Below are 27,604 nucleotides of genomic sequence, written 5' to 3' on the forward strand. Positions count from 1 at the left end.
TAGAATTCATCGGAGACTTTAGGGAATCACAAATAGCTTAAGGCAGGGCAGCAACTCTTTCCTTAAGGATCTTCAAGTGCAACTTTGGAAGGAATACGAGGAAGTGTTGACACAAGAAGAAATTCTTTGGTACCAGAAATCAAGATGCAAATGGGTCGAGTTTGGTGATAGGAATACCAGGTACTTTCATGGTTCAACTATGGTGAGGAGACGGAAAAATAAAATCCACTCTTTGCAGGACTCTGGAGGTAATCTAGTTACTGATAAAAATGTACTCGAAAGTATGGCTCTCTCTTTCTACTCAGACCTCTATACAGACTCTCTACATGTTGTTCCTTTTTTTCTTAATAATGCTTTTCCCTGTTTAAGTATGGTTGACCGCAACATAATAGGGGGAAGTATCTCTGTTCAGGAGATAAAAGAGGTCGTTTTTGCTATGGGGAGTTTCAAAGCTCCTGGAAGAGATGGATTACAAGCAGTTTTCTATCAAAATCAGTGGGATAGAATTGGGACTGATTTTTGCAACCTTATTCAATGCATCTGCGCAGAACCTCAGAGAATTTATGAGATTAACGAGACTCTTATCACCCTTATTCCTAAAGTGGAACTTATCACAAGCTTCAAGCAGATGAGACCGATAAGTTTGTGTAACGTCTCATATAAAGTTGTTACTAAAGTGTTAGTGAATCGTATTAGAAATCTTATGGAAAAGCTGGTGGAGCCTACGCAATGCAGTTTTGTTCCTGGTAGGCATAGCTCGGATAATATTAATATTGCTCAGAAAGTCATACATTCCATGAGAACTAAGAAAGGACCGAAAGGTTGGATGGCTATTAAAATTGATTTAGAAAAGGCATATGATAGAGTGAAGTGGAGTTTTGTGCAAGAGACTTTTGAAGATATTGGGTTCCCTGATCAGGTTACCAACCTTATCATGGCATGCATTTCTACAGCTAGGATGCGAGTCTTGTGGAACGGGGAGGAGTTGGATGAATTTAAGCCGTCCAGAGGCATCCGTCAAGGAGACCCTATCTCACCATACATTTTCGTTTTGTTCATTGAGCGTCTCTCACAGCTTATCAGTGTTGCAGTTGACCATGGCTTCTAGAAACCTATCAAACTGAATAGAAATGGTCCTAGTCTTTCTCATTTGTGCGGACGATCTTATTCTTTTTGCTGACATCATCAAGAGACGTCTCAAGGCATTTTGTGACAGTTCTGGGCAAAAAGTTAATAATGAGAAGACTCGGGTCTATTTGTCCAAAAATGTGGGTAACCAAGTCAGAACTGAAATCAGTGAAACCCTCTAGTTTGCAAGGATGGATAACCTTGGGAAGTACCTAAGAGTTCCTCTTTTGCATTTCAAAGTATCTAAGCACACTTATGACGATATTATCAACAAGTTTAACTCCAGACTCAACTCTTAGAAAGCTTCTTCCTTGTCGTTAGCTGGGAGAACAACTCTGGTGAAATCTGTCCTTTCTTCTATTCCTCTTTATACTATGCAAACTGCACTGTTACCTGTGTCTACTTGTAATGCCATTGACCGTAAATGCAGGAGCTTTCTTTGGGGTGATACAGAATAATCAAAGAAAATTCATCTCATAGACTAGCGCAGAGTCTGCCTTCCCAAAAAAGCGGGTGAACTTGGCATTAGGCATGCAAGTTTGATGAACCATGCATTTCTGATGAAAGCTGGATGGGGCCTGGTGGAGAAGAGAAACTCCTTATGAGCTAGAGTGCTTCGTTCTAAGTATAAAGCCGGGAACGATATTATTCCTATCATGGATAGAAAACCAAAGAGCTCTAACATTTGGAAGGGAGTTTGTAAGGCATGGCCCGATATCTCGCAAAACCATATTTGGAGGATAGGAGATGGCACTGAGATCATTTTTTGGAAGCATAATTGGGTCCCTAATTTGGGCAAGCTGGAAAAATATGTTACACAGGTAAATAACTCTCCTTTAGATACATCTAGCTCTCTTATGAATTTTCTTGATGTTTCAGGAAACTGGGATGTGAACAAGCTAAATGGTTGGCTTCCAGAAGATGTTGTAAAGAAGATTTTGGCCATCTCCCCGCCTTCCCCTTGGAAAATGCCAGACCAAGTGGCATGTAACCTGTCATCGGATGGTTCTTTCAACCTCAAACTATCATACCAAGCCCTTTGTACTAATCAGCCTCCTCTCAATGACATATTCGATCTTGTTTGGTGTTGGAGAGGACCCAAACCTATCAGGTATTTCCTGTGGTTAGTTGCTAATAATGCAATCCTAACTAATGCGGAGAGACAGCGTCGTCACTTATCAAACTCCCCCCTCTATCCAAGATGTAGTAATCACAGTGAAACTACACTTTATGTACTAAGAGATTGTGCTTTTGCGTCTAGCATCTAGGATGCCCTTTTACCCCCAATGTGGAAACAAGGTTTCTTTAATTCAAGCCTGCATGATTGGATTAAAGCTAACCTCTCCGCACACAGCAACTGGCAATGCATTTTTGGTGTTGCTACCTCCTCAATCTGGTTCTTCCGCAACAAGCTAATTTTTTAAGGTAAAGACAGTCCTGCACCTTCAGTCCTAGCTTAAATTCGAACCCGAAGTGATGAATTCAGCCGGTTCACAAGAAATATGACTCATTTAAGCACCTATAGTGCTAAGCATGATCGTCCAATATGCTGGACTCCCCCTAGCGAAGCTGTTGTGAAACTGAATGTTGATGGCTCTCTTTTTGCGCATATAAATAATGCGGCGTGTGGTGGAATTGTTAGGAACCATCTTGGAGGCTTTGTGAAAGGCTTCTCTTGTAACCTTGGAAGTTGCTCAATTATGCATGCTGAGCTTTGGGGTATAATCCATGGTCTTAATATTGCCTCTAATCTTACTCAATCTATTGTTATCGTGGAATCTGATTCGGCTGCTGCTCTAAAATTTATCTCTCATGGATGTCCTGCGGGCCACCCGTGCTCTTCCCTTGTTGAAGAGATTAAGCTCCATGCCAATCGAATCCCTCAAGTGTATTGGAGTCATGTTCTCAGGGAAGCAAACTTTGCTACTAATCATTTAGCAAAGAAAGGACAACACCTCCCTTTTGGATTGCATACTTTTGATTCGGCCCTGCTGAGATTACACACATTTTTATCACTGATATAGCTGCTATTTTCCTCTTTAGAGGACTGATCTAATTGTTTTTCTTTGTTCTGTTTGGGGTCTTTGAACCTCCCTCTCTCACAAAAAAAAATTTAAGTAATTTTATTTATTTCATTATTTGTATTTATCTTAATTCTTAAATCAAATAAGACACTGAGACATAATTTAATCTTATACACTTTATACCAAACTCAATACAGAGACTTAATTTAGTTTATGTCTCTGAATTTTCGTCTCTCAATCTCAATCTCTCTTCTAAATACAGGCAAAAAATTCTCATAATTTTTAAAATATTATGAATGCTGGAAGAAAATGTAATATAAATCATAACCATAATAAGTATCAGAAAAAAATATAACCATAACTCTTTAGAATCTTTCAATATCTATTAAGAATTTATTATTCTTCAAAATATTATAAATACTTGAAGAAAATGTAATATAAATCATAACCATAATAAATATCAGAAAAGAAAATCATAATATTCTTTTAAAATTCATTTATTTGATACTACTTTGCATAATAAAAGAACTTCACCCTAATTCTACCAATAATATACCTCCCTGTCCTATAACCTTTTAAATTAAGAGGAATTCTCCACATACAAGCGTTTTTCTATACAAATCATACAAGTCATTTATTTCTTCTTCTTTTTCTTTCTTCATGCCTCATCTTCTTCTTCTTCTTCTTCTTCTTCTTCTTCTTCTTCTTCTTCTTCTTCTTCTTCTTCTTCTTCTTCGTTTTTGAAGTGTTTCATCTTCATCGTCGTATTTCTCCTCGTTCTTCTTTTGATTTTGTAACATTATGTATTTTTTTCTTCTTTGTTTGATTTTTTCCTCCCAAAAAGAATTATGAGAATATGAAATAAGAAAATGAAAAAGAAGAAGCAGCAAAAGATGAGGAGGAGAAAGAGGAAGAGTTCTGAATTATGCATAAGGTGTACTTCAACGAATTTTTGATGTATTTCTGTAATCGTTTGGGTGTATTTCTGTAATCGTTTGGGTGTATTTCTGTAATCGTTTGGGTGTATTTTTGAAGTTCCATTATCTTCAAAACGATTTCAAAGCTTGATTTTAGAAACCATGAAAATAAAAAAAAACGAAGCAAGAATACCAGTGATAAACGCAGATAAAACAACGAATGAAAAGGCAAAGAGAGAACGCACGAAGAAGATCGAACAAATTTGGCAAGAAACTCGTTTTCATGGAGGAAGAAGAAGAGTAGGAGAAGAAGAAGGAGAAGAAGAAGGAAGAGGAGGAGGAGAAGGAGGAATGCGAAGCACGCCATGAAAATCGTATATAGGTCAGCGTACTTTCTGTTAAGTTTCTCCCAACTTGTATGATTTGTAAACCAAATGACTTGTATGTGTAGCACTCCTCTTAAATTAATGTTTTTTTATTAACTTATATATACACACACCGAAAATATATGAAAGATATATCTATACCTCGATCTCATTTCGCTCCAAATATAAATTCACCTCCATTAAAATTTGTCTTTGCACGGGTTGAATAATTATCCGTCACAATTGAGTTGGATAGGCTAAATATCTGAAGATATAAATTGTCCGTCATCTCTACTTGTTTTTAAAATAAAAACAAAAAATTTAAAAATATATGAAGTGTTTCATGCTAAATTCATTTAAACGAAACTTAAAATTGACCTTTTTAAAATCAATATCTTTTTTTATTGTAATGATAAAAAGATAGAATTTCAATCCTAATCATCAGAGTTGTTTTATGTTGATTCAATATAGATATACTGTTTGATGCATTCTCATGGTTGTTTAGTATATCAATCAATAAAACCATTGCAATCAAATTGTCACCATGATGCACTACTTGTCACTTTGATAGCGCTATGACTTAAGAAAATCAACCAAAAATTCTTCCATTTTTCATTAACAATGATGGTAAAAAAGGAGGCCTAGACAATATTTTAAGAAAAGTAATTTTCAGACATCTAAAAGAAGAAAAGAAATCTCTATCAAAAATTAACAGAATAGTTAATTTTAGTTTAACACACTCACATACGCTAACACGCACAAACTCAATATAACTGTGGTATAACATATAATTTAAGAGTGTTTACGGAACGGGTTGATTTGGGTTTGAAAAAACAAATAAAAATCGAACCAAATAAAAAGAAAAGGAGTGTTGAATTGGTTTACGAAAATAGATGAAATCAATTTTTATCTTTCACATTATATTAAATCAATTCCTATGAAAACTTATAATTTTGATAGGATTTAAATAAATAAAGGAAGCAAATCCCAAGAAATCTGAAAAACAAAAATTAATTTTTGATATTTAAAGTAACGTAATATTTGATCTTATCATTAGATTTTTTTTAAACAAAATTACAAACACACTGGATAAATTTGACTTTGAAGTTATTTTAAAACTTAAAAAATTACATTTTTAATAAAAGATGAAAGCAATTCCCGCTAAATGCTAGCAAATTTATCCGGTCCGAAGTTCCAAACAGAATGTTTTATATACAAATTAAATCAACTCCGATCTAAATCTTTTTTGAACACAAAGTTTAGAATCAAAACAAGAAAAAGATAAAGAACTCTGCCACAATACAATTCAGAAAACATGAACACAAACAAATCAACCCATTGTTCTGACCATAAATTTGTTTCTTCTATCAGCAACAACAAGAAAATAATCTCGATGCAACCCACTAAAGAAGTAGCTTCCACTGCTGCAAATCTCAACATGTTGAACCATCAACAACAATTCTTGAGGGGTTTGCCACTACCACAAATTCCAGTGCAATTCCAACAACAAACAAACATTCTTCCAATCTATCAATCCGGAGTTTGTGCAAAAAAGATGCAAGAATTTGTCCATTGCCAGCAGCGCCGGCCGGCCGACAACAACATTATCTTCTGGAAGAGATTTGTGGCCGAGTTTTTCGCTCCGAATGGTAAGAAGAGCTTCTGTTTCTCCTTGTATCCAAGAACAAAAACCAGAGCCAATTTTTCCCTTGGTGGTATGAAAAAATGTGATATATGCAAGAAGAATCCTGTTAATGGCTATGAAGTGTGTTTTGATGTTCTTCCAAGGCTTTTAATGGTGAAATATGAGAGTGGACTATTGGAAGAGAAGCTTTTTACCGACATTCCCCGCGAATTCAGAGACCCTTCTGGCTACATTGTTCTGGTCTGCAAGAAAGCAAGAAGAGAAAGCTTGTTCCACAAGTTTCGCGTCGTCCACGAAGGTTCCATTCGAATAGTCTTCTCCCCTTACATCAAGATATGTTCTTGGGAATTCTGCGTGACGCGCCACGAAGTGTTCATTAGCAGAAGGCATTTGGTTCCTAATGTGAATCAAATTGGCGATGCCATATCAAAGTTCCGGGATTTCGCAGCCAATAATAATGACAACAATAATGTTGCTGCTGAGGAGTTTCAAGAAAGTAGCAGTAAGTTGGTTGCAGTAACACAAGAATTGGCTAAGAAATTGGAAGTTCCAATGCTTGATGATTATTCGGGGTTTGCTAAGAGCTATGTTAGGTGCCTTCAATTATCAGAAGTTGGGAACTCTATGAAAGACATGATTGATTTCAGCATACGGAATAAGATTGGACCTATTGAGAGCTTGGCCAAATTCCCAAAGAAATTTAGAATTGGTGATCATGGTGAAGATCAATTGCAGCAACAACAGCAGCATCAAAACGGGAATCATGATTTGAATAATGGTGGTAGGAACAATGGAAACACACCTGGTATGCAAATTGGTTCTTCTAGTTGAGTTTTATATTAGTTATGATGAAGTTGCTTATAAATTTTTAATGCTTATTAATGTTAGCACATTGACATTGAATAAATAGAAAAGAACTTAAGTTGTTAACAGTTAACACCTGCATAGAGAAGCTCAACACCAACTTGAATACCTTGGAACTCGAGTCGCGAGTTACAAATCAAAATACATCAGTTCTTCTCAGATAAATAAACTTAACTATATTTTAAAGCATAAATTAGCACCACATAAGATCAAAAAAATAGATAAAAAAAAAAGGGAAAGAAAATTCACCATCTTTTGCATACAAAGCAAGTTGTGTTTAGATTGACAACTGAATAAAAGTGGGTGAAAAAAAAAGCAAGAAAATAGGCGCAAAGTATGATAAATGCACTTCAATCATGTCTTTCCTGCCGGAAGAGAGAGAGAGCCTTGAATTATTTACAAGTGCTACACACACCTCATGATCATTGAAAACACTTTTCTGTTCTTTTTTCTTTAGCCTCTTCTCTATTCAGAAAATAATTCACACATTCATGGGGTCATTTGCTGCTCCACCAAAAGCAGCAACACTGAAGCAGCAAACAAGTACAAAAGCAAGCATTAGTATGGTGAATATTTTTAAACCTACCCATATATGTATCATAATATTCCATCTAGACTTGACTTCTTTAAAGTGTACAGGTTGGTAATAAAGGGTAGCATACACATTGGAATTTGTTAGTCAAGGTTGTTCAACACTATCTCATTTAACCAACGATGCAATAAGGACAGGGGACAAGACACGGCACGCAGACATACGGGTTTTAAAATCTTATAAAAGACGGATACACGATATATACATATAAAAATATAAAGTATTTTTTAGATAAATTACAATGATATTTTAATATTTAATTGATATTAAAATATAAAATATTTTTTTAATTGCTTTTAATATCTTCTTTTAATTAAATAAAGTATTTAAAATCTTTTGTTTTAATAAATAATATGTATTTTTCTAAACTCATTTCAAGAGTACATGTTAAGAATAAAATTGGACACACTGACATGTAATGGTATTTAGGTGTATCCAAGTGTGTCCGGAGAAGAATTTTTATTTTTTATTAAGAGCAGACGAATGTCGATAAGTGTCGTGTCCGAAATGTGTCTGACACGCGGGCACGGCAACTCTGTCTGTGACTCATAACATTTAACCAATTTGTGCACTCTAGAAGAGGTTAATCCATTGCAGGCATACCTGTGCTTTGTCATTGCTAGGTTGGTTCTTGATAAAGTGTGGTCTTTGGTTAGGTGTGCCTGGCGTAACTCCAGCTCCGCCCTGTCTCTCCTCTCTCACTTGGTTGAAAATGTGAGTGTAGCCATCAGCTGATGCAGGGTTACTAACATCCCACTCGCCGAACTTTGGAACAGCTGCTCCTTTGTCAGGCTGCCGCATCATAATGCTAGAAGTCAGAAAATTTTGTGAAGCAAACATTGCATAAAAGCTCTGATCAATCATTGATGATTTGATGTAATCTCAAAAATAGTGTGTGTAAATATGCCATGTGGAACACCATGACCCCTCATACCCCATTCAATGGTATGAGTTAGCACGATGTCCCATTTTTTATGTGTAAAGATAACACAAATTGTGTAATATATATGAAAGCTTTTAAGTTTCATGCCATGCATGGTGACCAAGAGAGAATAGGACTAAAAAAACCAACAGTCTCATCGCCCCGATTAGCTGGTCTTAACCGGGATCTTCCTGGTGTTCCATGGCTGCTATCATAGGAATTCTTTCCTTCCCATGATGGACTATCCTTTCCAGGGGCTCTGGCTTGACGATGAAGGGGAGAACGTTCGATGCTGTACTCAGAACCAGTACTTTGTCTAGAAGGTCTTCTTCGGTTATCGGCAGAACCTACTCCCTGGCTTGCTTGACGAGCAGGAGAGTCAACAAAAGGCTTAGCATCACTGTCTTCCTTGCTCTTCTGTAACTCATGTGTGGATGTCTTAGATCCCTTTCCAGATGGATGCTCTGAATCAGTTCCGGGTATGGCCGGAGGTAGCTGATCAGATGATGAATTATAAAATGATAAATCTGAATTCTCCTCAGGGTCATTCGGATTTATCATCTTCGTGCCAGTTCGATCTTTCCGAGCCTTGTCAAAATAAGCTGTATATGGAACATTTTCTCCACTTTCCCAATTGCCAAATTTTGGTACATGCGATCGTTGCTATCAAATTCAGACATCAAAAAGAAGTATGTCAAGTACAGTTTCATTGAATAAACCAAGGATATGACTTATGGGTTTGGTATCTAGATGAATTAGAGTTATCAAATGTGGAAAATAATAGCAGAGGGCCACTGTGGATTGTCTTTTGAGAAAAGTAATTATTTTTTTATTTTTTGAAAAAAATATTTAATAGACAAAAGCTATTTTACGTTTGTATAGACATTTTCAAAAAAGCTTTTTAAGTATAAAAACGTCTTTTGCTTCTGTTTTTTTTTTTTTAAACAAGGTATTGTTAGCTTTTAGAAAAAGTAAATAATTTGTTTTTTTAATAAAAATAAATTTTTTAAAAAGATGTATCCAAATAGGTTTAAATTGAATAAAAATACTTTATTTATGAAAAAAGGAGTATTTCTTTCACTCAAAAAAGCCAATCCTACCCAACACTTAAATTCTCTTTCCATTTTCATGGCAACAAAGATGATATTTTGATATTTCAGGAGTCAAATCAAATTAAAACTAGACTTAATAATTCAACATGAGGGTAGTTTATAGAGAACACAAAGATCATACAGATTGGAAGAATTTACACTGTATTTGTCCCCATTTGACTAACTGATGACAATCTTATATTCTTAGTCTCTTAGTAACAAGTAAAAGTAAATAGAGCCAGTATTAGACTGTGCATATAAATGTGGTTTTCAATTTCAATCTACAATGATTTCATCCAAAGATGCTCTGATATTAGTTTAATAGTTTATGTTAAGAAACAATAGTGAGATCATTGAGAACTTTAACCTCGAAAGTTCACTAAGTACTGAAAGCTAATACTCTTAATTACAATTGGAGAGCTTTTCCCCAATAATTACAAGGATCACAAGTCATGCTAAACTGTTGTAAATTGTAGATCGTGTTTGTAAGGCAGATCATTTGAATATTTGTTCTTATTAATTGTTTGGCTATGATTCTACGACTTTTCTTGGTTTCTCTCTACCTTTGACTATTGGGATACTTTAATTGATCCACTTTTCTTACCAGTTCTTCTATAAGCATTCTCAATTTCCTTGCATGACCGAAATACCAAAGGCAATAATCTAGCATCTTGTCAACAAGAGGTGCTACACCAACTTTCTTTCTGATGGATTCATTCCTAATCCTATCATAGCAAGCATATCCACTTACCAAGGTGACATTCTTATTCCTACAATATAATCCAATTATATTATCCAACATCTTACATTTTTACATGGTTGTCTACTTAAATAACATTGTAGCATGCATGAAAAAGTTGTTATCAACTGCAATTTTTATGAATGGTTGGCCCAATATTCTAAACATTTCTTTCCAATTCATCCTCAGAGATACCTTGATCAAATTTCAACAAGAATAATAATTCTAAGCCTAACACAGCTTTGAGGTGAGAAACATGCATGGAGCAACAATGAGATGATCACAGATTGAACAATTAAAGCAATCCTTTTATCTAACATTCTCAAATACAACTCCCTTCTGCACACTGCTTAGGAAATCAGAAACCTCACTGCACTTGTGTGTGCAACATTGATAACTCTTTGTATTGTATCATCAAACATTTCGAGTCATTCAATTTGATCATCTTTATTCTCACTCATGTGCTCTTGTGACTCCATGAAATGGCTGCATCAGTATGATGCTTTTAACAACAATAAATATGTCCTCAAAGGTTTTAAATTCTTAATTTCTTATAAGCTAAATAATGATGGCTGTAGCTGTTTACCACATAGTCCCTCATATCAGAACAAATAAGATGAATGTTTATGCACTTTACCACATGCAACCTTACAAATCAACAACCCGATTTTACTTGCACAAAATGATTATTTCAAACCTAAAATAAATAATTTTCTCTCTTTCTATTAAACCTAAGCCAGGAAGTTGAGTGCTTCTTTTTTACTCATGGAATTTTAATTCTCTTAACAAGTCTAATGATTAGTATTTCGGGTGAACATTTCAGCTGATCAAAGTTATTGTTAAAGCATAAGAACAAACACCACCGAGTCCGAGTGTGTTGCTCAGCTTGCGGGAGGTTTTGCTAGCTTAACCAGAAGCTTTTGGTTCAAGTCCAATGGGTATGCGACCGGCTATGCTCTAACTCGGAAGGGAAAGCTTTGCTTCCTAAGTGGTCCTACCAGGCTAGAGCAGAACTCCCTCCAAACTAAGGATAACTTGTTTCGACCAAACTCATGGATAGAACCCTACTAGCTGCTTGTTCTCTCTTATCTTTGACAGATCCAAATATCCAATTTAGTAATTTACTACACATAAAAGTATAACATTTCCTTGATTAATTAGGTACATGATCCATATCTTTGAAAATTTTGAATTTTAAGAAATATATATCCACCCACACAAGGCTACAAGCTAAATTCTCAAAGCAGCATGATTCATGGAACTAGCTACAAAGAAAAACCAAGAAACTCTGCATGATAAGAATCTTATTGAATTGCTTCAAATTTCTAAGAAGCAGAACGAAAACCTGAAGCTGCTAATAGTTGATTTGGCTGCAGATGAAACGAATTGACCAAGAAAATCTTGTCTGGTCAACCATATCAAAGTCTAGAAGATGAACAGTCACAGAAACACAAACCAGGAGAACAAGAAGAAGAACCTCACCTTCCATAGCAATAACATAATGCAAGACATTGAATTTCCCTCTATTCAGTGACCAATTTGTACAATTTTCTCAGCAATCATAAACACATATAACATGACAAAAATTAAAAATAAAAATGAAAATATATTTACAAAAATAGGAGGAAAAAAACTTACTGCCATTTCTAACCAAGCTTGGAAAAGAATCCACAGAAAGTGCAGAGCAGAAGAGACACGTGGCGGCTGCCGGCGAAGGATCAGAGTCTGTGACGCTGTGAGAAAAAAGAGAGAGGAAGAGGATTATGAAGCGTTCGTTGATCGGAGCCACCGGAAATGCTCTGAAAATTAATATATGTTTTCTGCTTCCAACTTCTCTGTCTACTAAGTCATACATGATATGGCATTAATTAAATATTTTATTTAAATTAAAATTGACAAGAATTGAAGAAATAAGAAATTATTTCATGGAAGCCACCATTCATGTTTCTGTCACTTCCAACTTCCAACAATTCCAAGTCATATAATTGTTATTTGTTAGTACTTAATGTACACTCTCTTAAAACTTTTAGGTATTATTTTTGGAGTTTAATTTTGATGCAGGTAAAGTTTTTTTATATAATTGTATAATCACGTTATATAATTAAATGTAAATATAAAATTATTTTATATTTAATTAAAATTAAATTCTTATTTTCTTTAAATGTATTAAAAATAATTTAATGTTACTTTCATTTATAATGCAAGTAAAAATACTGTTGGAAAATATATATCTTGTTAAATCTTAAGTTTTTCAGCAATTTAATAAAGAAAAATCTGTTCATATATATATATATATATGGAAAATTTATTGTAAAGGACCATTAATAAAATTTAATTAATAAGAAGGATTGTTAATATCAAAATTATTAAAAAAGATTAATTTATATATTATTAAAAATAAAAATAAAAAAATAAAAATAAAAAAAAACAATATTATTCCGATAATCTATCTTTTCCTTTCTCTTGTTTTCTTTTTTCCATTTTCTTTGCTCATAGAAAAATCATGATTCTTAAACTCATTTTATCTCTATGCCCTAAAATTGACCTAGCTAATAAAAAAAATACTAATATTGACTAATTACTGCTAATTGTTGACTACTCTACAAAATAAAATAGTATGATGTTATAGATTCTTCGAAAACAAGCCAAGGGGTAATAGAGGGCAGAAATCAATTAGATTAACACCTATTATTGCATTTGATTCAAGGGTTAAGTCTTGAATAATTGAAGAAAGAAATCTCTCGAAATAAATTTCATAAGTTTTGAATGATTTATTTGATGTTTATTGTTGACTATTCTATATATGATAATAGTAAAATATTAGTATACTTTCAAATCTCAATCTCATATACTCTCAGTTCTTACATTTTGTAATTTGGCAGCAACAAATATCTCTGTGAGTTATAGATGAAGAATAAGAATTTGAGTACGATAGAAAATTAAAAAAAAATGTTTATAAAAAAAATAAAAGAAAACATAATTTAAAGATATATTCGATTATTTGTTTCTTCACAAAAAAAATTAATTTTTTTTAAATATTATAAAATTAATCTTTTTAAATAATTTTAATATTAAAAATCCTTTTTAATAATTAAATCTTTTTAACTCCTTTATAATGATTTTTTTATATACCTTTATAATAATTTTCTCTCTCTCTCTCTATATATATATATATATATATATATATATATATATATATATATATATATAAACACAATGATGATGTGGAGTGGTGATCATAATATGCGAAATATTTTCCTTTTCTAAATATTATTATTCTTTTATCTATTTTTCAAATGTATTCACAACAATAATTTCATGTATATTAATATTGTCATACGTAATATCTTTATTTTTATAGTAATATAAATAAAAAAATTTTATACTGATATGATATTCATACATTGAATTTAAAAGTTATTTGTTTAGTTATTATTATTAAAAATTTTAAAAATTTTATTTATAAATTATAAATTATTTGTTTAGGTGATTATTTTTTAAATTTTAAGTTATTTATTTACATTGTTTTACTTAAGTTGTTATTTTTCAAATTTTAAGTTATTTACTTAGGTTGTTAGCTTTTAAACTTTTTAAAATATTTTTTTTAAATTATTAGATACTTAGTTTTTAATATAAAAATAAAAATATTTTTTGCTGACGTAATGTTCATACATTGAGTTTGAAAATATTTTCTTAGATGGTTATTTTTTAAATTTTAAGTTATTTTTTAAATATTTACATAATTTATAAGGCTATTAATTTTTAAATTGTAATTAATTTTTTTATTTTTAACGACAAATAATATGATAGATATAATTTACGACAAAACTAAAAAAATTATTTTTAATTTCTATTTTTTATTAGATTAAAAGAGTTTTATATTTTAAAATAAGGGTTAAGTATGATTTTGGTCCCTAACGTAGGGGCTGAAAATTTCTTTCGTCCCTCGGCTTTTTTTCGCTCAAAAATGGTCCCCAAAGTTTCAGTTTGTTTTAAAACCGTCCTTCGGACCAAAATACCCCTATCCCTTCTTCTCCAAAATCATGCAAAGCACCAGCACCACCACAACCACCACCACCCACCACCCACCACCCACCACCCACCACCCACCACCACCATCATCATCATCATCATCATCAGAAGAACTCAGAACTACCACCATCCACCACCCACCACCCACCACCATCATCATCATCATCATCATCATCATCATCATAAGAACTCAGAACTACCACCACCACCACCACCCCCACCTACTGCCACTCCATCACCATCCATCACACCAACCAAAACTCAAAAAATCAACAGAATCATCATCATCATCATCAAACAAAAACCCAGAATCATCATCATCATCATCAAACAAAAACCCAGAATCATCATCATCATCAAGAACCCAGAATCAGCAACAACAATCCTCCAAAATCAAATTTCAACAACAACAATATTCCACAACAAATTACACAACAAATCCAAAAATTTCACAAAAAATCAAATTCACAGAATTCATAGAAGAAGAAGAAGAAGCGGCGGCGGTGCGGCGGTGGTGTCGGCGGGAAGAAGAAGAAGAAGAAGAAACGGGCGGCGGTGCGGCGGCAAGAAGAAGCGGCGGGCGGCGGGCAACGACTCAGCGGTGGTGTCGGCGGCAAGAAGAAGAAGAAGAAACGAACGGCGGTGCGGCGGCGGAAAGAAGAAGAAGAAGAAGAAGAAGAAGAAGAAGTGGCAGGCGGCGGTGCAGCGGCGGTGCGGCGGGCATGGCGTCCTCTTCTCTCCCCCCACCACCCTCCCCCCTCCCCCCTTTCTTTCTTTCTCGCCACCCCCCCTTTCCTTTCTTTCTCGGCCCCTATCCTGTACCCCCTTTCTTTCTTTTTTTTCTTTTTTTTTATTTATTTTATATTTATTTTATTTTATAATTTTTTTAATAAAGGGTAATTTGGTAATAAAAAAAATATAATTGGTAAAAATGACGATTTCAAAATAAACTGAAACTTTTGGGACCATTTTTGAACGAAAAAAAGTCGAGGGACGAAAGAAATTTTCAGCCCCTACATTAGGGACCAAAATCATACTTAACCCTTAAAATAATATTCAATTTCAATTTTTTTCATACCATTATTTTAAAAGAAGCGTAAAAAAAAGCTATTAATTAATTAATTAAATTTTAGATAAGATCAAGAGTGATATATAGTATATACAAAGAATTAGAATTTAAGATGTAGTTGTTAGGGAGTGAAATTCGTGCTTCTATAACAGATAAATGTGTCATTCTAGCTATTCGCGTCTTTTACTGGTGACATAAGATACATGTTTAATAATTGTCAAGATATTCTGACAATTTTATAAGAAATATATGGATATCCAAACCTCTTTATCACAATGACATGTAACCTGAATTAGCAAGAAATTGGTAGAATTAATATTTTAAGAAATTTAATGGTTAAAGACCGACTAGATATATCATGTATAATGTTTAAAATTAAGCTTGACATGATAATCTCCGATCTTAAGTAAGGAATTTCATTCGGAGTGTTAGATACATATATTGCTCATCATCTAACCTTATTTAAAAAAAAAAATTTCTTAAATTATTTATGTAGTTATATATTTATTAAAGCACATACATAAAATAGATAATTTATTTATAACATATTATTTTTTTGTCTTTTTATTATAAAAGATGTACATAGTAAAATTCCAAAAAGAAAGGTCTGCCACATACTCATATTATTTTGTGGTTGAATGGAGACCATAAGATAACAACCACAACATAAATTGATCGATTAATATTGTTAGAGTTGTCCGATTCTGTTCTGTACCCAAAATTGTTTAGAACTGTGTCTACATATATGATTTATGGACCATGTGGTAGAGAGTTTTCTCAAAATCTCCCTACATAAAAGATGAATATTACACCAAATATTATCATAAAATATTTAATAACACCATAGTTATCAATGATAGTGGATACCCATCATATAGAAGATAAGACACAAGAGTAGTTACTGAGAAAAAAGAAGTCCATATGGATAATAAGAATGTAGTTTCTTACAATGCATATCTACTGATGTCTTATCAAGTGCATGTTAATGTAGAGTGCTGCAATAAGTCAAATGCTATCAAATATTTGTTCAAGTACGTGAATAAAGGTCCAACTAAGATGACAGTTGAGGTTTTAAAGGAAGTTTTCAATGAAGAGGATGCTTAGATTATTATGAGATCAAACAATTTTATAATTGCGGGTATTTGTTTGCACGTGAGGCCATGTGAAAAACTTTGGCTTATGATATTTATCAAAGATAGCATTCAATGATGAGATTAACCTTTCATTTGCGTGAAAAGCAAAATATCATATTTAAAGACGATGACGATCTTGAGAAAATCAATGAATAAGAGAAAGAAAAAGGTACGATGTTCTTAGTATAGATATAAAAGCCAACAAAAAATTTGAAGCAGGTCAAACTTTAACGTATGCTGAGTTTCCAAATCAATTTGTTTATGATAGAAAAGAAAGGGAATGACATTTAAACAAGAGAAGGTATTTTATCAAGAGGTTAAACTATGTTCCACCGAATACAGATGAAATCTACTATATGAGAATTTTGTTAACTGTTTAAAAAAGTTGCATAACATATGAGTCTATTAGAACAGTTAATGAAATTACATATGCTAGCTTTCAAGATGCTTTCTACTCTATGGGACTATTGTGTGATTATAGAAAATTTATTGCCGCTATTAATGAGGTCTGGTAATCAATTTTGAGAAAACTGTTTGTGATGCTACTAATATTTAATGTTAGCAAATCAAATCATATTTGGAATGCAACTTGGGTATCATTGGCTGACAGGATACTATGTAAGAGGAGAAAAATATTGAAAAATCAAGGTATTTTACTATGTGGTAAATCATTATCACATGTAGAATTTTACTTGTCAAAATCAGTGTTCATTTATGGGCAACTTTACGTTGCTTTCTCAAAAATTAAGAGTCGCACTGACTTGAACGTTCTAATTCTAGATAAAGACACCAATCCAAAGTCATCAATAATAAATATCGTATTCAAAAAAGTTTTTAATAATATTTAGGTAAGAAAAATAGTATTTTTATTTTAGTAATATGTTATAATTTGCACTTTTGTCCAATTATTTGTCATAGATATAACTAATTTATCTATAACTATATTTTCAAACTTGAAATAAAATGTGTAATATGGAGCACAACATCATATATAGCAATTGTTTATCTAATGAGATTAGTAAAATACTAGATTATCGATGAACCTTTTTTAGTCTTTTCATATAAAGTTTAGTGCAAAATTGACATGCTACTAATACAGTTATATATATTCTTATTTTTTCAGGTCTCTTTTCTTATGATTTAAGAATATTATAGATTTCAAACTGTTTCCTTTGTATTTTACTTTAAATAAATATAAAATAATATATTCAATACACTTATTATATAATAACATGATAATATTATACTAAAGTTAAAAAATTTATAATTATAAAATATTATTTTTAATTTATCATATCAAATTTAATGGAAGTCTGTATATCGCACGAATTTAACACTAATTTACTATATATCTCACCACCTTCATTAGTAATATTTTAAAGAGTTAAGAACAAAACAACTTAAATTATTTTTTAAAATATTTGGGATACAAATAAGACGAAAAAATAATATAAATATATATATATATGCACTCAAATGTTTAAAATAAAAATAACTTAAAAATAGAGTTATTCATATCATAAGTAAGAATTTGAAAAATTAAAATTACGCTATTGCTTAAATGGGATGCCTGATTATGAAGTAAATATTATTTGAATTCGTATTTTTTATAAATATAAAATAAAAACATATGAGTGATTGAGTTTGGGCATTTGGCGTTGGAAGAAGTAAATTTAATTAGGTATGGGGTTAGTCACATTATAATGTTATGAAATGAAATGAAGTCTCTGAGCTGTGTATGATTGTATGGTTTGGATTTTGTGAGGCAGTGTGTGACCGTTTTTGTTTGTTGGGCATTTGCGCCAAGCAAGTTGGTGGAATCATTTACGTCGTCACGTTAATTATGTCATAATTAAAAAAATCATAAATAATAAATAAATAAACTTAAGGATTTCATAAGGACAGGATGTTAGAAAGCTTCAAAATTTACTGCATCAGCAAAAATAGACATTAATTTGTTTTCAATCAAATTTTTAATCATACGACTAAGAAAAAAAACAATAGAGTTTTGATCCGATTTGATTAAGGTAGACTAACTGAATTTTTATAAAAATTGAGTCCATACTTTATCATTTTTTTTTACTAAAGATAGTGAGACTCGAATCTGTAATCTTTTAGTTGATTATAAAGAGACTATGCTATTTAAACTCTAATTCATTAGCTTATATTTTATCATTTTACTAGTTGAGTTTTATGTATATATAACTTATTTAAACATCAAACATAAATTTTTGTAAATATAATATTTACACTTAATTAATCTTAGAATAATTCACTCACATAAATAATGTTATTATATTTTATCAGTAATGTTAGGAGAATAAAAAAAAGTCAAAATTTATCTTATTTAACATTCATTAAAAATAAATTATAGTTATTTTTTATTAATTTTTTTGTTACCAAATATTTTTATTTTTATATCTCAAACTCAGCAACAATCATAAAAATATAAAAAAAATTTTTAAAACAAACACTAAATATTTTGATTTATAAAAAGATGATCATTACATAGATATATATAGGCAAAATTTTTCAATAAAATAATAATTTTTTTAACAACTAATACTTAGTTGTATACATAAATAGCATAATAAAACTTGTATAATTTGCTTCAAATTGTTAGATTGCTCACCATCCATTGAGTTGTCTTTATTAATCTTCTTTTGACTTGTCAAACTTAGTGCCTTGCGCTAGAAACTTGTATTATTCATACAGTTTTCATAATTTTTTTTTGCATTCGTATAGTTTTTATAATCTTTTAAGTTATGTTGCAACTTGATTCCAATTTCAATTCAATTTGATTTCGAATTTTTTCGATATTTTAGTATATTATATTTGTACTATTCTTGAATGTTCTTGATTTAATTATCTAACATTGCCTTTCTTAAATCAAGCTTGCAGAATTAATTATTCCAAACATTTTCTTTAACTTAAAAAATAATTTGATCTTCAATAGTTTTAAAAAAATATCTACTACTTGTTCTTTAGTAGGACAATACTCGATTACAACTTCTTTTTCATTCACCAATTCTCTGATTTTATGAAATTGAATATCAATATGCTTCGATCTTCTATGAAATACTGGATTTTTGCAAAGTGTAATAGTTGACTTGTTATAAAAAAATATTATTATTGATGTATTTTGTTTCTCGTTTAATTCTTCAAGAATTCTTCTTAACCAAACTGCTTGGGTTGCATAACTTGCTCCTATTATATATTCTATTTCTGCTGCAGAGGGTGTTACTACTGGTTGTTTCTTTGATGATCATGAAATTGTACCAAACTAAGATGAAATACAAATTTCGAAGTACTTTTTCTTATTTCTATATCTTCAAACCAATCACTATCAGTATAACCGATAAGATTCACTTCATTAGTATTTTCATAATAAATACCATTATTTAAAGTACTTTTGATATATCAAAGAATTCGTTTTGCAGCTTGCAAATGGTCGGTAAAAGGATCCTCCATAAATCTGCTAAGCAAACTAATTTCAAACAGTCAAACACAATATCTGGTCTAGTTACAATTACGTACCTCAGACTTCTAATCAAGTTTTTGTAATATGTAGGATTTACTACTCTTCCTTTATCTTCTCTCAGCTACTTGAACTTCTCTTCGACCAGAGTAGGAATTAGTTTTGAATGCTCCATTTGAAATTTTTTTTAAATATCATTTGTATTTTTTTTTTTGAGAAATAAAAATTTCATCATCCTTCTGAAGAACATCAATGCCAATAAAATAAGACATTAAGCCCTAAGGGTGTGGATACCTCTCCCTAGCATGATGCTTTTGACGAGTGAGTGTGGGGGGTTTCGGCTATCATCCCTATCGTCAAAGGCAAAACCGTGAGGCCTTGTGTGCCAAAGCGGACAATATCGTTCTAGCGAGTGGTCTGGGCTGTTACAGATGGTATCAGAGCCAGGGCCTGGATCGATGTGCCAGCGAGGGCGCTGGACTCCCTTAGAGGGGTGGATTGTAAGGTCCCACATCGATTGGGGAGTGGAACGAAGCATGCCTTATAAGGGTGTGGATACCTCTTCCTAGCATGACGCATTTTGACGAGTGAGTGTGGGGGACTTTGACTATCATCCCTATCGTCAAAGACAAAACCGTGAGGCCTTGTGTGCTAAAGTAGACAATATCATGATAGCGGGTGGTCTGGGTGTAACCCCGGTTAAATTAGTAGATAATAGGTCAATAATTTAGCTTTTAATAAGGAAGATTAGAAACATGAATATTATATCAAATTAGGATAGAGCACATCAAAACGAGAATTTTGACACCAATTTCGAAGAAATCGGTTCAAGATTGGACCGAACAGACTAAACCGGTTGAACCGGGCCCAAATCGGGCCGTCAGTCCAACCGGACCAGCCTATTAAATGAACCCAGCCTTCTCATCCTCCCCATTTCAGCAATACACAGCGTTGAAGCAAACAGGGGAAGGAGAAGAGAAGTTCGCCGAAAACCTTACGGTAACTTCAACTCACCGTAACTTCCCGATCCGAGCTCTGATTGCCGCACCGTTTGCGGCCACACGTCCACGGCATCGAGCTCTACGTTTCTATCGGAATAATTTCTTTGGTAAGACATTAATCACTTCCAGCCATTCTTTTCCCCAATTTTTGAAATATTGGAGGGGATGTTGAATTTCTTTGATTTTTGATGTTTTAGGATCCAATTAGCTTGAGTAAAACGTTCACTCTTACTTATGTGAAGCTTTGGTAAGGTGAGGATACGATAATTTCATTTTAATTTCATTGAATTTGAGCTTTGAGTATTAAATTGGGTATATATGTGTTATAAATGTGTATTAGGTTGTGAATAAATAATTGGAGCTTGAAATTGTGGAAATTGGAACTTGGAGAAAGCTGAGCCTAGTGTTTAATGAATTCTGGAAGGGCTGTGTTTGTTTTGGAAGGGCTGTGTTTACTTTAATTAAAATTGCCTTGAACATTACGTGGGAATCGGCCAAAGTATGGCTTAGGTTTCTGTGAAAACTTAGGCTAAATGACCATAGGATAAGTTGAAATGCAGGTGTATATTTAATGTTTAGTAATGGGTTGATGAATATGCTTGGTTTGGTTTGGTGATTTGTTTGTAAGATGATATTGGTTGCTAGTTGGATCTTTGAAAGGATATGTGATTGAATTTTGATTATATGGCTATATTTTGGTTTGGTTGAGTGATGATCGATGAAAAGATATGGAGCTTGTTGAGGATTATTGTTGGCAATTTGGATTGGTGGTAATAGGTTTAAAAATAATTGGAATGGAAATTTTGAATGAAAAATGAGGTATTTTATGTTAAAAGCCTAGGATTTGTGAACTTTGATTTTTAGTTAAATTTTGGTTGTTGGATTTGAATATTGTATGAGTATAATTGTTGATCTGAGGTAGATTTATTGTGGTGATTGTTATGATGATGAGGAAGGGTATGTTGAATTGGAAAGAATACAGGTTTAGACCCGAAAAGGGTGGCGAAGTCCGAGTTTTAGAAGAGATGCTGCCGAAATTTTATAAAAATTATAGATTTTGTTTATATGATTATTTAAAAAGATTTAGATTCAAAGGTTATATGGTTTGATTTTGAGTTATTAAGAAAATGAGTATGTTTTAAGTTTGATTCATTTAGAAAAGAATGAATATGTGTTGAATTGGAACTATTGATGGATGGAATGGGAGGTGTGATAATGAAGGATAAGGATTGAATATGATTGATGTATAATGATGAACGAGATGCCATTGAGAATGATGTGGATGTTGATGAATTATAATTGAATTATTTATATGGCTTATGAATTTGAATGATCTGAGATACGAGATTCCCTGGATAAAGTACCGTGGCTTGCCACCACGTGTACCAGGTTGAAAACTCGATACTCTGTTGACCCTACGACGTAAGTGTGACCGGGCACTATATAAATTCTCGGGAATGTTACCCCCATTGAGCAATATTGATTATTTGAGAAAAAGCTATGCATAGACTCTTGGGGATGTACGTTGGGGGACAGTCTAAGTACAATTCAGACTTGTCGGGTTGGCTAGATAACTGACAGATGAGTCTCATCAGCCATATGACAGGCATGCATCATATGCATATTACTTGAACTACTTGCTTGTGTTTTAATTGGGTGTGCCTATATGTACTTGCCTTGTTAAATGCGTATCTGCTACCTGCAGTAATTGTAACCTTCTTGTGTTTGCCTTTATCTTTCTATTTGTCTGTGAAAATGCATGATGGAGTTGGAGGTATGGAGGAATGGTAGTATGGGACTTAGATTTAAGGTTAAGTTAAGTTATGTTTAAATATTCTTAGAAAACCACCTTTTATGGCTTCTGTTTAATACTTTAAGCTCTATAATCTGAGTGTCGGCGTTCTAGGATTGCCTCTGACATTTCCAGGACCTTATATCTTATGTGTGTGGCACCTTTATCATACTGAGAATCTCCGGTTCTCATTCCATACTATGTTGTCGTTTTTCAGATGCAGGTCAAGAGGTATCTCACTAGGCATCTGAACACCTGAAGCGAAGTGGTTGGGCTATTTTTTAGTGCAATGATATATATGTATATATGTACTTAGCTTTCTCTCTGCATAACTTACTCTTTTGATCTTCTTAGAGGATCTAATATATATATATATATATATATGTGTGTGTGTGTGTGTGTGTGTGTGTGTGTGTGTGTGTGTGTGTGTGTGTGTGTGTGTGTGTGTGTGTGTGTGTGTGTGTGTGTGTGTGTGTGTGTGTGTGTGTGTGTGTGTGTGTGTGTGTGCGTGCGTGCGTGCGTGCGTGCGTGCGTGCGTGCGTGCGTGCGTGCGTGCGTGCGTGCGTGCGTGCGTGCGTGCGTGCGTGCGTGCGTGCGTGCGTGCGTGCGTGCGTGCGTGCGTGCGTGCGTGCGTGCGTGCGTGCGTGCGTGCGTGCGTGCGTGCGTGCGTGCGTGCGTGCGTGCGTGCGTGCGTGCGTGCGTGCGTGCGTGCGTGCGTGCGTGCGTGCGTGCGTGCGTGTGTGTAAATATTCTCCGGCCAGCCTTAACTTCGCAGGCTGAGTTAGGAGTTTACTATTTGTATCTTTGGCTCTCTATTCCTACTTTTATTATTTTATGTTTGATAGTTATAGTCTTCTTCACACGCAAGTTATTACGTTTCTAGAGCGTTGCACTTTTTATTTTGTAATTTTGTCTTACCCTTTTTTTTAAGGATCCTAGTTTATTATATTCTTTCTGCTATTATATGTACACATCTTATTTTAGAGGTCGAAGCGCCTCACCACCTCTGTATTACATCTTAGGTGTAATGCTTTGTGTGGTAGGGTGTTACATTGGGCTGTTACAATATTTATCATTTCAAAGTGTTTTATCATAGCCTCCTTGAATTCTGCAATTATCTTTAAATTATTGCCAATAAAAATTAAACCATCAACATAAAGACACACGATCAAGATATCTCCAGGTTCAACAAACTTGATATAAAGAATATGCTCAAATGAACATCTTTTAAAACCCTTCTAACTAAAATAAGAATCAATCTCTTGTACTGCGCTTTTGGTGCTTGTTTTAACCCGAACAAAGCTTTCTTCAACTTGTAAACTTTAGTTTCTTCTTCAAGAACTTCATATCCTGCAAGTTTCTCAACGTACATTTATTCTTCTAAAGTACCATTTAGAATTGCTGAAGAGTGAAATAATCATCGAATGGTATCTAATCTAGCAACAGGAGTAAATACTTCAAAGTAATCGATACTTGGATTTTGTTTGTATCCTTTTGTAACTAATCTTGCCTTGAAACGGTCAACTTCACCGCTGGGTTTGTACTTAGTTTTATAAACCCACTTTACCCCAATCGGCTTCTTATCTGCTGGTAAATCTGTTAGCTCTTATGTGTCATTCTTCTCAATGGCATGAATCTTTTCATCTATTGCTTTCTTCCAATTATTGTCTTTAGAGGCTTTTTCAAAATTCAATGGCTCACAATAATAAAATAAAGCAAAATCTATTATTTCTTCATCGAACGGGTCGTTGTCATGCCAATTTCATAATCTGCTAATCTAGCAAGTAGTCTTCGCTCTCTTTGCGATCTTCTAGATGATTCTGGCTATTCAGTTGTGTCAGGTTGCCTTTCTTCTATTTCATCACACATATTTGAAATTATAATCAGTTGTTTTTCTGTCTTTATGTTCCAATCCCATATGCCTTTCTCGCCAATATCACGTCTCTCCTAATGATCACCTTCTTTGATTCTGGATATACAATTTGTATGCTTTTGAATATGTGTTATAGCTAATTAAAATATACTTTTCGCCTTTGTCATCTAACTTCTTCCTTAACTAGTCTGGTACATGGGTATAAGTAATACACCCAAAGACTCTGAAATGATGAATGAAAGGCCGCTTTCCAATCCAAGCTTCCTCTGGAGTTTTATCTTGAACACTCTTCATTGGACACTTATTTAAAATATGAATTGCTGTTGCGACAGTTTTTGCCCGAAATTCTTTAAGCATTTGTTTTGACTTGAGCATGCATTTGACCATATCCATGATGGTTCTATTCCTTTTTTTAGCAACTCCATTTTGTTGAGGAATATACCTGATTATTAGTTGGCATTGAATTTTAAGTTGCTTACAGTAATCTGAACACGCAAGATATTCTGTCCCTTTGTTTATTATGAGAATTTTGATTTTACAGCCACTTTATTTTTCGAAAGATGCCTTGAATGTCTTAAAAATATCACATGTTTCTAATTTCTGCTTCAGAAAATATATCCATGTATATCTAATAAAATCAATAAAAATGATAAAGTACCTGCTACCACTGTTGTTGGAATTTCTATAAAACAAAGATCTGAATGCACAATTTCAAGTAATTTTCTAGCTCTCCATGATTTTCCTGTAGGGAATGGATCTCTGTACTTCTTTTCTAGTTGACAAATCTCACAAACACAATTAGAAATATGAACTCGTGGTAAACCAAAAATAAGTCTTTTTCTTGACAAGTAGTTTAGGTCAGAAAAATGAAAACACCCAAATTGCATATGCCACAACCAGCTATCATCAAGTATTACAGAACTCATGCAAGAGAGATTAACACGTTGAATTTTTAATGAAAATATTCTATTTGAAGTCATCTTTATCTATGAACCTTCCAGTGTTGTCAAATATAGTGCAATATCCATGATATATTATCATCTTATATCCCTTTTTAGATAACTGTCCCATATTCAGTAAATTGTAGTCAAGTTCAGGGGCATAAAAAATATCAGAATATAACGCAGAGAACCATCATTTAATCTAATTAGTATTCACCTTTTTTCTTCAATAGGGATCTTTGTACTATTACCAAACGTTAATAATAGTTTAACTGAATCATCTAGTGAAAAAAATTCTTTTCTACCAGACATATGATTACTGCAAGCATTATTCAAGTACTATTTTCATTTTTAGCACATGAATTACTTGTAAAAAATAAAGTTTGAGTATCCAGATTATCATTAGTATTCTGATGCTGATTTCTGCAACGTATACTTGATTATTATTCATCATTTTGAATTTACAATCTACTACTTTGTGTCCATACTTTCCACAATGAAAACAGTTGAAATTGGTTCGTTCTTGATAAAAATTGCCTCGACCTCAGTTCTTTGGTTATAATTGTCACGACCTCTACCTCTGAAACTTCCTCTACCTCTATTTTGAAAATTAAAACCATGACCTCGTTCTTTTTGTGTACGACTTAATTCTACAACATTGTTTAAATTCACCCGCCTTTTCAGGGCTTCCTCGGTTGATTTTTTTTACTTCTCTAGTATTTTACTAATGTGACTTTCCATAGTTCCTTGTAACTCGCAATCATCAGGGTATCCATATCGTGGGACTCTAGTATCATAGTCACCACATGGTCATACTTCATTGGCATGGTGCGAAGAATTTTTTTTACCACTTTGCTATCAGGCATATCTTCTTCATAGACTCTCATCTTATTAACAAGATCTGTAACACGAGTAAAATATTGCTCAACAGTTTGCTATACATCTCGTACCTTTCATATTCTCTTCTAAAAAACTATTGCTTTACTTTCTGAGCTTTGTCTATGCCTTTGTATGACAGCTTTAACGTGTTCCATGCTTCTTTTGCATTTTTGGCATTTGTTATTTTGCCAAATACTATATAATCTATTTCTTGATAAATTTGAGATAGCGCCAATTGATCTCTTCTGTTGGGCAGTATCTGCTTCTTCTTGCAAACCTAGTTCAATGAAATTTCACAAATTTTGGGCCTTCAAATGGATAGACAATAATTATAATCAAGTTTTCATCTAACTTGAAACCAGATCACACAATATTAAAAATATTTACCATACCAACTCTATGAATGAATAACTATGTGAGAACTATTCCACACCTCACAAACTCTCAAATACTAGATGCTGGATTAACTAGTTCTGAAACCAAATATAAGTATAATACTCACACTTAATTGGCATCAGAATCACTCATATATATAACACTATTATATTTTTTATCTCTCAAACTCACCAACAATCATAAGAATATAAGAGAGAATTTTTGAAACAAACACTAAACATTTTGATTCATAGAGACATGATCATTATATAAATATATATGTCTTTATATAGGCAAATTTTTTTAATAAAATCATAATTTTTTTAACAACTAATACTTAGTTGTATACATAGGTGGCACAATAAAACTTGTAAAATTTGCTTTAAATTGCATGTATATTCTAGATTGCTCACTAGCCTCACTATCCTATGAGTTGATTTTATTAATCTTTCTTTGATTTATTAAATTTGGTGCCTTGCACTAAAAATTTGCATTCACGTCATTTTCATAATTTTTTTTTTTGCATTCATATAATTTCTATAGTCTTTTAAGTTAAGTTACAATTTAGTTCTAATTCCAATTTAATTTGATTTCGAATTTTTTCAATGTTTTAATATGTTGTATTTATGCTATTCTTGAATATTTTTTATTTAATTATCTAACAATCTTCAACTTTTATTTGTTTCTCTTAAGATTAAAATAATTATAAAAAATATCAACATAACACTACTAGAAGCATTGATT

The 27,604-nt window shown here is 32.8% G+C and overlaps 2 protein-coding genes across 3 annotated transcripts; one reads left to right on the forward strand and one right to left on the reverse strand.

Moving 5' to 3' along the window:
- The first annotated feature begins 5,827 nt into the window (after window positions 1-5,827).
- Window positions 5,828-6,910, forward strand: LOC130949142 (transcriptional corepressor SEUSS-like). The gene has a single exon (XM_057877950.1). It carries the CDS (start codon window positions 5,828-5,830, stop codon window positions 6,908-6,910), a length of 1,083 nt encoding a protein of 360 aa, XP_057733933.1.
- Window positions 6,911-7,026: 116 nt separating this feature from the next.
- On the reverse strand, window positions 7,027-12,266 carry LOC130951818 (RPM1-interacting protein 4-like). Of its 2 annotated transcripts, XM_057880555.1 has the most exons (5): window positions 12,224-12,266; window positions 11,926-12,020; window positions 8,608-9,120; window positions 8,139-8,327; window positions 7,027-7,470 (listed from the first exon to the last, which is right to left on the reverse strand). In XM_057880555.1, the coding sequence occupies exons 1-5, from the start codon at window positions 12,228-12,230 to the stop codon at window positions 7,441-7,443; spliced, it is 834 nt and encodes a 277-aa protein (XP_057736538.1). In that variant the 5' UTR covers window positions 12,231-12,266; the 3' UTR covers window positions 7,027-7,440. The 2 variants fall into 2 exon arrangements, with proteins under 2 accessions (XP_057736538.1, XP_057736539.1); XM_057880556.1 differs by lacking the exon at window positions 12,224-12,266 and having other exon boundaries at window positions 11,926-12,181.
- Between the last annotated feature and the right edge of the window lie 15,338 nt (window positions 12,267-27,604).

Source organism: Arachis stenosperma, chromosome 9 (assembly GCF_014773155.1).
Source record: "Arachis stenosperma cultivar V10309 chromosome 9, arast.V10309.gnm1.PFL2, whole genome shotgun sequence".
NCBI classification, from domain to species: domain Eukaryota; kingdom Viridiplantae; phylum Streptophyta; class Magnoliopsida; order Fabales; family Fabaceae; genus Arachis; species Arachis stenosperma.